Source organism: Quercus lobata, chromosome 4, assembly GCF_001633185.2.
Source record: "Quercus lobata isolate SW786 chromosome 4, ValleyOak3.0 Primary Assembly, whole genome shotgun sequence".
Classification (NCBI taxonomy): domain Eukaryota; kingdom Viridiplantae; phylum Streptophyta; class Magnoliopsida; order Fagales; family Fagaceae; genus Quercus; species Quercus lobata.
The window spans coordinates 64,078,534-64,094,238 of NC_044907.1; the positions used below are offsets into that span (position 1 = coordinate 64,078,534).

At 35.4% G+C, this 15,705-nt stretch overlaps 1 protein-coding gene across 1 annotated transcript; it reads left to right on the plus strand.

The window, feature by feature from the left end:
- The first annotated feature begins 279 nt into the window (after nt 1-279).
- Nucleotides 280-11,704, plus strand: LOC115984185 (WAT1-related protein At5g07050-like). The gene is made up of 7 exons (XM_031107130.1): nt 280-555; nt 2,891-2,953; nt 3,430-3,546; nt 3,790-4,030; nt 10,691-10,849; nt 10,962-11,113; nt 11,259-11,704. Exons 1-7 carry the CDS (start codon nt 311-313, stop codon nt 11,398-11,400), a joined length of 1,119 nt encoding a protein of 372 aa, XP_030962990.1. The 5' UTR covers nt 280-310; the 3' UTR covers nt 11,401-11,704.
- The last annotated feature ends 4,001 nt before the right edge of the window (nt 11,705-15,705 follow it).

Sequence of the window (15,705 nt, forward strand, 5' to 3'; positions counted from 1 at the left end):
ATTGCTTACGTGTACTGATGTGTGATTGGTTTTTGCATACTTTTTTATGTCTATATTTCAATGACACTTGACAAATGTCTGTTGGTTTCTGAATAGTGATAGCAAAACCTAGTAGTAGTATGTGGTGCTTTGCAATGGGTCGTATTTTGTGGACTTGGTAGTATGATGTGTCAGCTTATGATAGGTTGGGAATTTTCTCTCTCCACACACACACACACATATATATATATATATATTCCATAATTCATTCTACAATTGTCTCCACTATGATTTAAAAAGAGTGTAGTTATAGCTTTAGGAGCAAGTGAATATGGAGTTAAAGATGAAAGAACAGGAAGAGAGTGCAAGAGTTGGAAGTGAATGCAGAAAAAGAGAGAGATTAATTGATGTATTGACACCATATATTCTCTGCATAATTACCAATTTCTTCGTCGCTGGATTGATCATAGTCGTCAAGGTCTCTTTAGAGAAAGGCTTCAGTCGATATGTGCTAGTGCCCTATGGACAAGCTTTTGGTGCTCTAACTACTGGTGTTCTTGCACTTCTCTATGAAAGGTTTCCTTCCAATTTTTCCCTTCTTTTGGCGGTCATTTCTTATTATTATTGGCACCAATCTTCTTCTTCTTCTTCGTTTTGTTTTTTTTTCTTTTAAAATATTTTCGTGCATGTCTTTATAACCTTGTTAGCTTCTTACAAATTCTGCAATTAACAACTTCCATGGATTCTGGCTCATTATATCACAGACGTGACACAAGAAAATAAATATGAAGCTCCTGGGTTTTGGCAAAGGGTTTTGAATTTCTTGTTTTTTGAACTTCTAAATTTATTTACATAAGATGAATTTATGAACAAAAGTAAATAATATTCTTTTAACACAAAATTCGATAGTCAAGTTATAAATATAGAAAATGTGTAGTGTACCACCGCCCACCTTTAGTATGAGCTTCACATCTATACTCTATAGAATGCACATAATATAAATTCTTTATATACGTAAATATATATATATATATATATATATATATATTAATGGGTCTAACATGCTGTGAGAAATTCGTTACGTGGAGTTGATATAAGAGGTAATTATTGTTGGCTTCATAAAAAACTAATTCTCAGCCTTTATGCTTTATAAGTAGAAGATATGGAGTATAAGATACCATTTAACAGACACCATTATGTGAAAGATAGGGGTATCTTTCCCACCCACTATAATGTTGTCTATCCTTTATTATAGTGGGTAAGGATAGACACCATCATAGTGGGTGGGAAAGATAACAAATCAACATGCTTTTGGACTTATATATATATATATATATATAATTATTTTAATGTTTTCAAAATCTAGTCTACAAAAATAAAAGTTGGCCCCCCAAATATTTGAATTAGTTTAATGATGCTCTTAAAAAAAAAAATTGTATAATAGTTATAGAGATGTAATTTTATTTTTCGCAGTTCTATTTTTTATTGTAAAATATACTATAATATTTGTTAAATATTTGATAAAGTTTGGTATCAAGCATGTTTGAATCTATCTTTTTCAACTCATTATGTGGTGATTAACAAGTTATTGACTCACTAAAAAAATCTAGTCACAAAAATTACATATGAAATGTGTCTTTAATTGTCACATAATGGATTAAAGCAAAAGAGTTTCAAATATTTTTGGAACCTTACTTATTCCTCCAAGTTCTGGACTATTTTTATTTTGGAGAATTTTATTAGTTGAATTGAAAGATTTTTTACTTACTTTACTATAAAATTTGATAATTTGTATTTAAAATGAATTTTTTTAGGAATTTCACAATAAAAATGGAAAAATTGAATTTTATTTTATGAAAGATCATCATCAAATATAATTTTGATTGAAAATACTAGCTATTTTTTTTGGGTGTGTATATATATATATATAACTTATAAAATAAAAAAGTGTGTGTATATATAAGAAAAAAGCATGTGTGTCTATATATATGTGTGTGTGCGTGTGTTAGGGGGGGAGGGGGGGGGGGGGGGAGGGGTGGGGGGGCGCATGCGCGTGCGCTTGTCTTGATAGATATATTAATGTCACAATTTTGGCCCTAAATAAAAATTTCTAACTCCGCCATTGTGTGTGTATATATATTTACTTGTCTTCCCTTTCTATCCTTCATTCTCTCCCTTCAAATTCTATAATCCAAAGATAAAATAAGAGCATGACAGAAATTATTTGTAAATTTAATTTACAATAAATTTTTTTAGCAAATATTTAAATTAAAAAACAACTAATTTCTTCCGTCTTAGCCAGCAAAGTCTAAGTTGTGTCGTTATTGGGATTAATAATACAACGAAAGAAGGTGATTTATAAGTTGCAATTGTTTGTAAAACGGCATGAATTCTCAACCAATAAATGTAAAACTAAATAAAATAAATATTTAAAAAATTATAATTATATTTAGCTTTAATTACCGAAAATAGAAAAGACAATGAGTAAAGTGACTATAAATAGTTGTAGTGTTCATAGTATGTTCCAATTGATGTCTTCAGTAATATAACTAAACTTTCCAACTTATTATGCTAAAACTAAAACAAATATATTTGAACCATCGTCTTTCTATTGAAAATTATTGATAACAATTTATCGAAAGAAGGTTTTAAATATAAATAACGTATGTGCTCAAAATTAAGCATTTCTTGAAAAGATTCACATGTAACCAACTTATTCTAAAACTGATAAAGTGTGTATTATTTCGATCTAACTCACAAAAACATAGTTAAATTTATTTGAAATTTGATCATACAAATATTTAAATTAGTTGTAATTTATTTGAACAGAATTTTACGTTTTCAGTGAAATGCAAATTAAAAGACAAAATACGCTTGAATTTCTACTAACCATTTAGAATTTCTTTGTCAGGGATAATCACAACAAAATTAGCATTCCAATCTTGCGCAATATCTTTTTCCTGGGTTTACTAGGGTGAGTAAATTGTCTACAAATGATTCATTCAGTGTCCAAGTCTACTTTTCTTTCAAATGGCAATGGGTAAAATTTAGGTAAGCAATACATTAGTTTTAATTTTCATTATAGTCAAACATATAACCATATTGAATTTAACTGTATTTACAAAAGATAACATTATTTGTACTTTATTGTTTCTTATAAAAAAGTTTTGTAATTTAACTTATTAAGAAGAAGGTATTGTTTCTAAGTATTACCCGATGCCAAACGGAAAATATTTGTGATGCAAGCTTTTTTACATAAAAATTTACAAATTGTTGATGTGGTGAATGGTTATTGATAATGAAAAAAAAAAAAAAAAATGTTATTGGTGAGCTGAGATGAGAACTAGTAAGAAATTAGCCACAACAATAATTTGTAAAAATATTGTAAAATAGTTTGTGCATGTATCATTATTCCTAACTAACTCTGGACTTTCTTTGTTAATAATTTAGAGCAGTGTTAGCCACGACACTGTACTATGCCGGACTCAAATACACATCATCAACTTTTACAGCCGCTACAGGCAACTTACTTCCATCGATTACCTTTGTCTTAGCAATCTTGTGCAGGTATGGATCAATCACTTTTATCTATCTCCTTTTTGTGAGATACTGCTTTGCTGTGAAGAATACCCTAAACTGACTATAAGTAAATTTAGTAAAGTTAGGGATCCTGTACAGGTTAAACAATTAGCATTTGGGCTACGTAATATAGTGGACTTTTGAACCCTCGGGTCTATAATGTATCACTCATTGTCAGAGACAATGGAATAACTCATTTAAAGAAGTTATGCTTAATTTTTATGAATTCAGGATGGAGAAATTAGACATTTCTCAACGTGGTGCGCAAGCAAAGATAGTCGGAACAGTTGTTGCATTTGCTGGTGCTACACTAATGACCCTATACAAGGGTATCATTGTGGTTTCACCACTACATACCCAACACTCGCATCAAACCTTCACTTCAAAAGCATCCTTGGACAAAAATTGGCTAAAGGGATCCTTCATGCTTGTCATTTCAATCCTTTCTTACTCAGCATTCTACATCTTACAGGTGATCAAAAATCATTATCCAGCAATTAAAATAGCTTTCTTGTTATCTACTATGTTAGGGTTTATTGTTTTCTACCCTTTAAAGTTATTGGAAGGGAGCACAAAAAATGAAGATAAGAAAATAAACAAGACTGTCAGACCGTGAGCTGTGTCATTTCTTCACAAAACCAATTGGTGATGAGAAAGACACATTCAAATCTTTTATGGCATTCGACATCACACATTGTAGGCGTGTTTTTAGAGTGGTTGTAGAGTAAAATTGTAGTCCCCCTAACAAAGGCAAAACACACATAAATCTAAGAAGATGCTAGACCCATCTATGCAACACCCAAAAATGACTAATTACAATTAGAGTTCTGTAAAGTTATGATTTTCAACTATGTTTTGTTTGCTTTAATTCCGTGTCAAATTTTATTCTATTTAGTAAATCATTTCCCTATATGTTTGTGGGATTTAATGTAAGGGTTGAGTGTGAGAGTTTGGTGAAAATTTGTGAAGAATAGTGAAGTGCGTGACTTGCTCACGAGTGGACAACCTGCAAAAGGCCACGTGAGAAACACATGCTGGAACCTAAGGTGATGTTTGGATTTTGCAAAACTCAGTTAACAAAATTGAGTTTTGTTAACTCATAACTCAAAATCACGTGGGGCCCACAACCATAACATTGTTTGGATGATTTTTGGGTGTGCTCACTCAGTTAACAAAACTGAGTTTTTGGAGATGTGAGTTAACAAATTTGGAAACAAGAAAAGCTTGTTTTCAAGTTAATGAAATATAAGTTTTGTGGCAATACTCTAATTTCATTCACTAAATGGGACCCACTGCAGTGTTTTGTCTAATCACTTTGGCTTTCTTTACTTTTTCTTTTTCTTTTTCTTTTTTGCTGAAACTCTCTTTCTTTTTTTTGGTTCTTTTTCTTTCTTTCTTTCTTCTTCTCTTTACGTCTGCTTCTCTGTTTCTTCTTTTCTTTCTTTCTTCTTTCTTCTTCTCCGACCCACTGCTCAGTTCTTTCTTTCTTATGAAATATAATTGTCATACCATATTTCTTTCTTATTACAGCAATTGAAGCTCAAATTATCAAACTTTTTTTTCCAAATGCAAACAAAAACAGACTAATTCTGTAATTAAAAAAAAAAAAAAAAAAAGAAGAAGAAGAAGAAGTAGAAAGCAAAAGATTAAGTGGGTATTATGTGAAAATCAATAAATAATGGTGCATTCGAAGAATGATAGTGATTGTGCAATGGAACAAAGTGAGCAAAAAAAAAAAAAAGTAATTCGGTGGATAAGATTACTTGAGTTTTCACTTTTCAGTTGATGGATCGAAAATGGGTCGGAGCCACGAAAGGTGACAAAAACCTCAATGGATCGGTGCTATGCTCTAACGTGATTGGTGGGTTTGAGGTGTTTGAGAGGGGAAAGTGAAAGGGGGAAATGAGTTTGCACTGCATAGTGATAGGAACTGGGGTATTTTCCAACCAGAGGGTTTCATTTTGGGTTTTTGAAGTTGGGGATAGTGTTTTGTTGTGGAAAGGGCGTGAAGAGGAGAGAGAGAGAGAGACAACACAGGTAGGCTTGTGACCGTTCTGTACACCTGATCTGCAAATTGATTTTTGCCCCAGTGTGTGACATAAAGGTAAGTGTTTGAATTGAAAAATTGACTGAGATATTCCACCCAAACAGGCCACCAAATAGAGTTATAAGAAATTGGGGTATTTTTGAGTGATGAGTGACAAAAATTGAGTAAGGAGTGATGAGTGATGAAAAAAAGTTAACCAAACAGGGCCTGAATAGTCAAGTGCTAGGAAGCATTTCACGAGTCATTTCGCAATTGGAACAACTCACAAATGACCTATGAAACTCATTTCCTAGGTGATTTTAAAGTGTGCTTTCCTCACTTCTTTACCTACACTATATAAGCCCACATTACCCAGGAAATTGTAAAGAGATTTTCAAAGAGAAAACCCTAGAAATAAACTTGAGAGTTAGAAATTTTAAACCCACAATTATCTAAACAATTTCTCTTAGTTTTCCTTTACTCCTACCTCTTTAATTACAAATCCTTGAGAGGTTCTTAGCCCAAACACTTACCTCACTCAATCTAAGTGTTGAGAGAAGTTTTGGTCTGTGGGAAGCATTGAAAGAAGCCATTGATTGACAGATGCAATTTGGAGCTAATTATGGGGATAACTAGTGAAGACATGACTCAGTGAAGTCCGTTGGGAGCTGGAACTTGGAGGGTTCAAGTACATTGAGTAGATTAGACTTGAAGGGTCTTTTTGATATCTTTGTACTCCAACTTTATTCACTAGTAGATCATTTTGGCTTGGAGGACCGTAGAGAGGTATTTTGCCGAGTACGTTGGTTTCCTCTTTGATAACACATCTTGGTGTTATCTCGTTTTTGCATCTCTTTTCCCTTACTCTTGGTGCTTTACATTTATTGTTTATTGTTTATGTTTATGCACTAGAGAGTAGTTCTAGTTTATTGCATTTCATTTACTCTTATTTTGCACTTAGTTAAGTAGAGTAAAACCAATTTAGCTATAAGTTTAAAATTAAGGGTCTAAATAAGCTATAGTGTTTTACACTATTGAGCTGTCAAGTTCCTTGTGTAAAGTTGTGATTTCCAACTATGTTGTGTTGGCATTAATTCCGTGTCAAATTTGATTATAATTTATTCAATCATTTTTCCTGTATGTATGTGGGTTTAATTGTAAGGAATGAGTGTGAGAGATTGGTGAAGAATCAAGTTTCAAAAGATGAACAAGTGGATTTCGCAACTGGCTCACTAGTAGCTTGCGAGAAGCAACCCACAAAAAGGCCACGTTTAGAGCACATAACTGGAAGATGAAGAGTCGTGCTAGGCTGTCATTTTCGTGACTATTTTGCGAGTAAGGCCAATCTATGAAGGACCCACGAAAGTCTCTGTTTGGCAAAAAGTTGTGTTTTTCTTTACCAAGTCTTTATCCACACTATATATACCCTCATTACCCACAAAGTGTAAGGAGTGCTTTTTAGAGAGAAAACCCTAGAAAATACACTTGAGAGTTAGAGATTATTATACCCATAATCATCTACACATTTTCTTGTGGTTTTCCTCAACTCCTACCTCTCCATCTCTAGATCTTTGAGAGGTTTCTAGCCCAAAAACTTACCACACCCATACTGAGTGTAAAGTGAGATTTTGGTGTTGTTGGGAAGTATTGGAAGAAGCCATTCATTGGCAGGTGAAATCGGGCTGAATTGCGGGATCCGTAAACCTAGAGAAGACAAGGCTTCGAGAAGTCAGTTGGTAGTAAAAGCTTGGAGGGCTCAAGTACATAGGGTAGACTAGGCTCGAAGGGTCTTTTGTTATTCGCGTACTCCAACTTTATTCTCTAGTGGATCGATTTCGAATTGAAGGGTCACAAAGAGGTTTTTCACCAAGTTCTTCAATTTCCTCTTCAATAACATGTCTCGGTGCTATCTTGTGTTTGCATCACTCTTCCGTTATCAGTTCATTGTGCTTATTTACTCTTGTTCTGCACTTAGTCTAAGTTAGAGTAATAGCAATCTAGCCGTATTTTTTAATTGGGGGTCTGAACAAGTTCTTGTGTTTTACCACAAATCCGAGCTTTCACCTTGTAATCACTTAAATAATCTAAATCAACTCATAAGGGTGTTCAAAAATTTAATTGGGTTTAGGATCAATTGCCACATGACCCAATCATGTTAGGCTGGGAAGTTAGCAACTCAAAAATGATAAAAGAAAGCTTAGGTTATCAACCAAGCTTCAATTTTAATTTAGCACTCAAATACAATTGATTTCACTATCTTTCAATTGTTGATGATGACAACAAAGAAGAGAGGGAGGAGGGTGGGGTGAGGGGGAAGTGAATCCGAAGAGAAAGAGTGGGCTTGATGGAATGATTGAAGGTTGTGAGAGAAATGAGAGTGTGAAAGAAAAGATTGGGGAAAAAACTTTCCATCTCAATCTCATTGACATTGAAGTAAAAACAGCAAAACTCTAAAGACCATTGTGGTCATCAGGTTGGCTTCCCACAACAATGATCTTTGATATCTTTGAAGGCCACTTTCGCTACATGAAACTAGTTATAGGACTTAAGAATTAGAGGATAGCTAAACCAATTTAGGGTTGGAATCATGGGGTTGTTTTCAATACCTAGTGCAATGAGACTTGTTTAAAGGGATCTTGGTGTATTGTATCAATGAAACTGATCGAAACTATTAGACTTGAATTGGGTTATTTGATTTCATTGGGTAAGTTTGTTGTGTGTTTAATCCTATCAACTTTATAGGCAAGGTAATAGATCTGCCTATTTACTAGTAAAACGTGCTTAAGCATTGTTGATTTCTTTGTTTAGATTGAAGAAAGTCCTTTTTTCTTAGAACAAGTTCTTTTTCGAGATATAATTATTGCTTCTCGTTTTGAATAATATTAGTAGTCTTCCCATAAATAAATAAATAAACTTAATACATGTCTAATGTGAGTCCCAACATTTGAATGCACACATTGTTACAATCCAAATCAATGGCACTTCACATTCCAAATCATTGGCATCCTATCACTATTTATTCCAATCATTAAAATAATAATAATAATAATGTTGAGTGTTCTTGTACATTGGATCCAAACTTGTTCCATATAGAATGTTAAGGTCATATTTTGTTGTAATTAGCTAATCCTTTGACAAAATGCACTTTACTTGTAATTAGGAAGATCTAAAATGAGTTTAGTACTTCAAGAAACATGTTGTTCAAGTCAAGTATTAAAGACATGAAGATTGGTTCAAGAAACAAGTTAAGAAAAGCTGTTCATTAAGTCTCGAGAGATAGCTTGATAGATGTCTACTATCGAAACTTAATGTGAAGCTTGATACATAGCTCGATAGTAGCTTGATCTATCGAGAATTACGATTTCAGAATTTCCAAATCTGAAATTCAGCCCAGTCTTGTATATTTGTTTGTGGTTTCTTTTCTCACAACCTTAGACATATATAAGGCTTATTTTAAAAGCTATCACATAAGGATACAGAGACCAAGAGACTTATATTCTCTGTGTGAAGCTACTGCGTTTGTACGCTATAGGGTTTGGTAACCAAGTGCTTCCAAATCTTCATTGTTGATGAAGTGAAGAACTTTGCAGCCAACAAAATCTGTTCAAGTTGCTAGAGTTAGTCACGTACTTGGGATTTGTGCAAAGTGTTAGTCACAAATTAGGGGTTTGTGCATCAAAGGAAAGAAGGCTACTACAAGATCAATTCCAATTGGGTATTGGAGCGAAGGTTCAACTGTAGATTGGTATTTCAAGATAGGCCAAGGGTAGTTGGCAGGATTCCTTATACTTGTAACCACTTGATAGTTGATTAGGAGATTCTTGAGAGTGGTAACTTTAAAATTACCTGGTGGGGGTTTTTGCCTTGCGAGGTTTTCCCCATTTGTCAACAAATCACCTTATTCAATTTATTTTCCGTTGCACTTAGTATTTTTGGTGATTTGTTGGTACTTTCACAATTTGCATGCAATTGAACTTAATTAATAAACTTGGGTAATTGAATTAATTAAACGGGTTCAAGCTATCTTAACCCAACATAGCATTATTTCTTATATTTCAATGTGGGACTTCAAAAAACTCTTTCTCAAGACAAAACTAATCACCCTTTGAAAAATTAACAAGGATTTTAACCATATATTTACTTATAAATGAGCTATTCTTTCATTTTATTTTTCATCGTTGAATTGGAAAGGTCCTGCAGTAAGGATGTCTTTATGGCCTATTTCCTCTTTCTTATATTTATTTTTCATTTTATTTAACGAGGAAGCATGTTTAAGAGTAATTGTTCTCAAAATTTAATAAGTCGAGAGTCATATATTTAATTAAAGTATTTATTATTTATGAGGTCATTGTCTAATCCTGGAGAAATTATACAGTCCTCTGGTAGATCACGTCACTTGTCCACCATTTCACTAAAAGACTCCCACTTTTTTAAAATTGCTTAGTTAGTAATCAATTTTTGTTTAAAAAAAATTTCTAACTTAGCAATTTTAAACAAGTGTGAATCTTTTAGTAGAATGATAGACTACGTCACTTGTCCACCATGTGGACCTTATAATTTCTTATAATCCTGAATCAAAACTTAGTCCATTTTTTAATTGAAATTTTAGTTCAAAACTTTTTGAATTGAAATGTTTGTATGTTGTGGTATGTAATAGGCAGTGTGTAATAGACACTACCCACTTCAATATGCCCCACTTACACTTTGGAAATTCTTATGAATTGAAGGTAGGCATTTGCTACTATAACGAAAGCCACACAATACCCAAAGTCGCATATAAGTAGTTTTGATACCATTTTTCAAGAACCATGTATTCCCAACATCTAAAACTATTATATCCATTTTTATTTTCTTTTTTAACGATTAAAATAAAAAAAAAATCAAAATCAAAATCAAATTTGGAATTCACTAGGTTTTTTTTTTTTTAAAGAAACAAACACACACAAGGGATTTCCTAAATCCTAAGCATTCTTGATTACCTTTTCTCAGTGCAATTTTTATGTTTCCCTGCCTTGCTTGCATTAGCTAGAGGATAACATTGTATAAAACCATATATTGTTTATACTTTTTGTGATGATACTAACTGATGTCTGATGATTAATCCAGGCTAAAACAATAAAGGAGTACCCATCACCTTTAGCTCTTACAGCATTGACATGCTTATCAGGCACGTTACTCTCAACAATCATGGCAGCAATTTTTGATCATAAACTTTCCTCTTGGAGGTTGTCATGGAACATCACTCTTCTTGCCCCCATTTATAGTGTGAGTTCTAGAACAATACCCATTTTTCAAGGAATTCGACTATATGGAATTACATATTGTACATAGTTTTGATACATAATTTAAGCTGTTATGTAAATGTCACATTTTATAGGGAGTTGCAATATATGGAATTTCGTATTATCTTCAAACATTGGTTTCACAAAGAAAAGGTCCAGTTTTCATGACAGCATTTAGACCATTGAGTACTCTACTTACAGCTATTATGGGACTACTAATTTTAAGAGAGGCATTGCACTTGGGAAGGTATATACATTCACTTGCTTGGATCACTTCCCCAATTGTTTGAGATTTTTTTTATTTTTATTTTGGTTTACAAGCCTTTTCTCTTTTCTTTCAAAGGAATGTGAATGATAGATTCTGATTTAATTCTATTTTCAAACATTTGCAGTATCTTAGGTGCTATGTTGATCATTCTTGGTTTGTACATGACTCTATGGGGAAATGAAAGTGAGAGAAAGAAGAAACACACTGAACGTGGAAGGTATGGGCAAACTATTGAGATCAAATTAGAAAATTGTAATGAACGTTGATGAGTACCTAATGAAGTCTGTATGAGTTGAATGAAATAAGTAGTGGGGCCCAGGATAGTTACTCATGCTTTGATCTTCAGTACACTTAATAGCTGAAGGCTTGGCAGCAACTTTACTCCACCAGTACTAGCAATATGGATTTGATCTTCGGTAGGTGCTTGTAGAGTTAGGAGATTATAGAATCTCATGGATCTCACAGGTATAACTCTCAAGACTTGAAAAACGTGTATTAGGGTTTTCTTTTTATACCTAGCAGTGTTGGACTCAAACCTTAAATGTTTCACGGGCTGTTGGACTTTAATTAAAATTCTACAGATTGTAATTTGATTGGTTGAAACTCTCTCTCGATCAGTCGAGCTTGACAGTTTCTGAATTCTTCTTTCTGCAACTTGTATGTTTTTGAATCTTGACTTGTATCAATTTGAGCAATGTCTAAAACACTTCTAAGACATTAAGAACTTATACTAGACATTTTTTGTTCTCAGTTTGCCAACATACAATAAAATTAGGACCTAAACATTTAAGACAAAATATTTAGAACCTGAAACTAGAATTACTCTATTTTTTTTTTTTGAGAAAGAGTTACTCTATTTTGGCCTGTGTATGGTGCCCTGAAGTTTATATAGCTTTTATTTTTTATTTTATGGGACTGAACCACTATAAAAAAAAAATTTCCATTGAGAACATTCAAAAAGCACTAGCCTCTGTTAAAGTGCAAGTGGAATCAATGTAGAATTTGCATTCAGTATTAGGTCGATTTGGTTTTGTGCACAATCGAAAAACATATAAGATTAATTTATTGTCTTTTATTTAGTAATTAATAGTTTGAATTACATTAATTAAAAGGAGAGAACATAGTACTGCTCCTTAAATGGTTTATTTTTGGTTTTCCAATTAAAATCACCTATATAATTTTACGGATAAATACAGTAACTATAGTATTATCTTTTCTAAGATATTAAAATCGATAATAAAGTTATATTGGTTAAATATAGTTTTTTTTAAAAAAAAAATTTAGGGGGAAATCTGTAAATTCATTGAAATAAACCGGCTAAATCAACCTGAAGTACATGAAAAACTTGTGGTGGGGTTTCCACCATCCACACTAAAAAGTCTTGAATGTTAAGTGCATGTTTGGCCAAACTATGAGCAACACTATTACAATCTCTCATTACATGAGAGTACAGTAATTTTTCAAATGAATAGGAGTAGTACTTAGCATCATTGATCAAAGGTCCTATGTGAGACATGGAGCTCTCGGAATCTGTTAAAGTGTTGACCACCAGCAATGAGTCACCTTCCAAAACTGCATTTTTCACGCCAATTTTTGCAGCAAAAGACAGCGCCAGGCCTGCTGCCATAGCTTCGACTTCACTGATATTGTGCACTTGATTGAAAGATGCCAAAACTTGACCCATGCTGTCTCTAATGACCACGCCGAGACTTGACTTGTTGGTGCCTGAGCAAGTTGTGCCGTTGAAGTTTATTTTCACCAAATCCGCTAGTGGAGGCTTCCATCTCTTCTTGACACGGGCTGCTCTCACTGTTGTAGGTACTTGACAGGCTAGGAATTCACTATACCTTTCCTTTGAGAGCTGGACGATCTATTGGAGTGATGTGGAAGGTTGTCTAAGCCAAACCTGGTTCCTTTGTGACCAAATAGACCACATAATCATCGCTGCCTAGTCCCACTTCCGTTTGCTACTGTAGTAGCGAAGCTACAAGGTCTTTGAAGTCCGAGAAGCTTGATTGTCTTCTTATATGCTCTAGCCCAGAAGATGCCCACACCGTGTTCAGCTCTCTACACTCCCATAGTGTGTGCAAAGGTGTTTCATGCTTAGCTTGGCACCAATCACATAATGGATCTTCAATAATGGTTCTTCACATCAAGTTGGCTTTGGTTGGCATCGCATTTTGGCAAGCACGCCACAACAAGTTTTTAGCTTTGTTTGGCCCACTAAGACTCCAAATTTTTTTCCAAGGCATTGAATCCTGGTTGTGGGGTTCTTGGGCAGTTTGCAATTGAGCTTCCTCCTTAAGAAATCTATATCCTAACTTGTAGTCGTACCTTCCATTCGGGGAGTATGGCCAGAAAAGGATGTCCTCTGAGGCAATTCGTCCAAGTGGGATTTTCTTGATGAGGGCAGCTTCATCTTGTGCAAAAACTCCATCAATAACTTCATGGTTCCACTACCTGGTGTTGGTATCTATCAAGTCAACTACCATGGCTGTCTCCATGGATGCAATAGGAAAAGAAGTCACTTGTGAGGGGTGCTTTCTTGGAAGTCAGTTGTGCTACCAAATTTTTATTGACTCCCCGTTCCCCACTCTCCATCTTACTCCCCTACTAAGCACATCCCTACCATGTAAAATGCTTCTCCAAGCATATGAACCCGACCTTGATTCTTTGGCTTTCATAATAGAGCAATTTGGAAAAAACCTTGGCTTGAATACTTTATAGAAAAGTGAGGTTTTGTTGTGGAGAAGGCACCAAGCTTGTTTTGCCAAGAGTGAGTCATTATGAAGTGCTAAATCACGAAATCCCATGCCTCCAACCATCTTACACTTGGTCAATTCTTCCCATTTTAGCCAATAGATCTTCCTTCGGTCACCCTTTTGCCCCAAAAAAACTTTTTAATTAGACTTTCAATCTCATGACACAACCCTAATGGGAGTTTAATGCAACCCATAGTGTAGGTAGGTATGGCTTGGACTACGGACTTAATCAACACTTCTCTTCCCACTTGAGATAATAACTTGCCTTCCCACCCTTGAAGCTTTTGCCATATCCTCTCTTTAATGTAGTTGAAACTAGCCTTTTTCCTTTTCCCCACAAGAGAAGGCAGCCCCAGATACTTGTCATACTGCAAAATCTCTTGGACTCCCAAAGCTTGTTTGATGCTATTTTTTATATCTTCCAGAGTGCTCTTGCTAAAGAAGATGGTTGTTTTGCTTCTATTAACTTTCAGCCTCAATGCCTTTTCATACACCTCCAATATATTTAGCACCTTTTCACATTCCTCCACCATTGCCCTGCAAAATAGAAGAGTATCATCTGCAAAAAGCAGATGCGTTAGTTTTGGGCCTCTTCTACAAAGAGAGAAGCCATGAATCTCTCCACTAGTCTCTGCATGCTTAATTAGGCCATTCAGTCCCTCAATACATGGTAGGTGTACGGTACCGAGATCCCAAGACCTATATGGGCCCTCGGCTCAGGCCCAATGGAACGGCCCCATTACCCTAAACCCTTCTTGAAACTGCCTTCATAAAGAACGAGTTTTGGGCCTCAAATCCTGAGCTGTGCTCGGCATAAAACTTCCCAAACAATCATATAAACCCTGTCCGGACAAGTCATGGGATGCTCGGGGAACATCATTACCGAGCAAACTCACCTGAGCTGGAACCAAGTTCCAAGGCCATAATTGTTACATCCCACTCTCACCTAAACACCCACTTAAAACAGATAATATTGGACCTTCAATTGCACTAGCGATGGTAGTAATCATGATCTCCCCACTAACCTAAGCTATAAATAGCAGAAGTTGGGGAAGATGAAGGGGTTCAGAAAAAAAAAAAAAAGAGAAAACAGTCACTTAGAGAGGGGAGGAACATTACTTTGAGTCTCTGTGCCGAGAATGACCCAAAGTAGGAAATCTCGAAGCCCACTTTACAAATAAATTGTGAGCCTAAGTGAGGTTGAGCCCAACAGTCTCGTTTTAGGCTTGCACAATTGGCGTCCACCGTGGGGCTCTCCTACAAAGCTGTGGTTTGACTGAGACTCAAATAAGGGAAATGTCCGAGGGACGTTCGGGAGGGCGTGCCCAGAGTGGTTCCATGGGATCTTCTCAGGGGTCCACATGGCGGGAAAGAAGACAAAAAGGGCGCGAGGATAGGGAGCGCCTGCGACGAGAGGAAGAGTCTGGCCTGGGAGAAGGGTCAGATCAGACCCACCGAACGGTGTCGGGTGTCTCGGGACATAGGCAGTATGATGACAGAGACTGAGAGCTGGAGCGGTTGCGCAGACTGGTGATGGATCTAGAACTGGAAGCAAGGGGTCGATGCCAAGAAAAGGACCGCCACCACTAGCAAAGGAGAAATGATAGCACGGGAAATCGGGACGAAAAGGGCTCTAGCCAATCCAGTACACGACGATTCCAAAACCGATCACCCTCTTAAGAATCGCACTGGCGTAGGAATCACTCACACTCCCGAGAGACACGTCATTGCCGGAACTATTCACGTTCATATGGATACGAAGACCGAGGGTCTGATTCGCCAGAGGAATGACGACCCCACAATGCTGCC

Coding starts and splice junctions, on each gene's coding strand:
- LOC115984185 (XM_031107130.1), top strand. CDS start 311: ATGGAGTTAAAGATGAAAGAACAGGAAGAGAGTGCAAGAGTTGGAAGT. Junction 3,547..3,789: donor GTCTTAGCAATCTTGTGCAG/GTATGGATCAAT, acceptor TTATGAATTCAG/GATGGAGAAATTAGACATTT. Junction 10,850..10,961: donor TTCTTGCCCCCATTTATAGT/GTGAGTTCTAGA, acceptor CACATTTTATAG/GGAGTTGCAATATATGGAAT.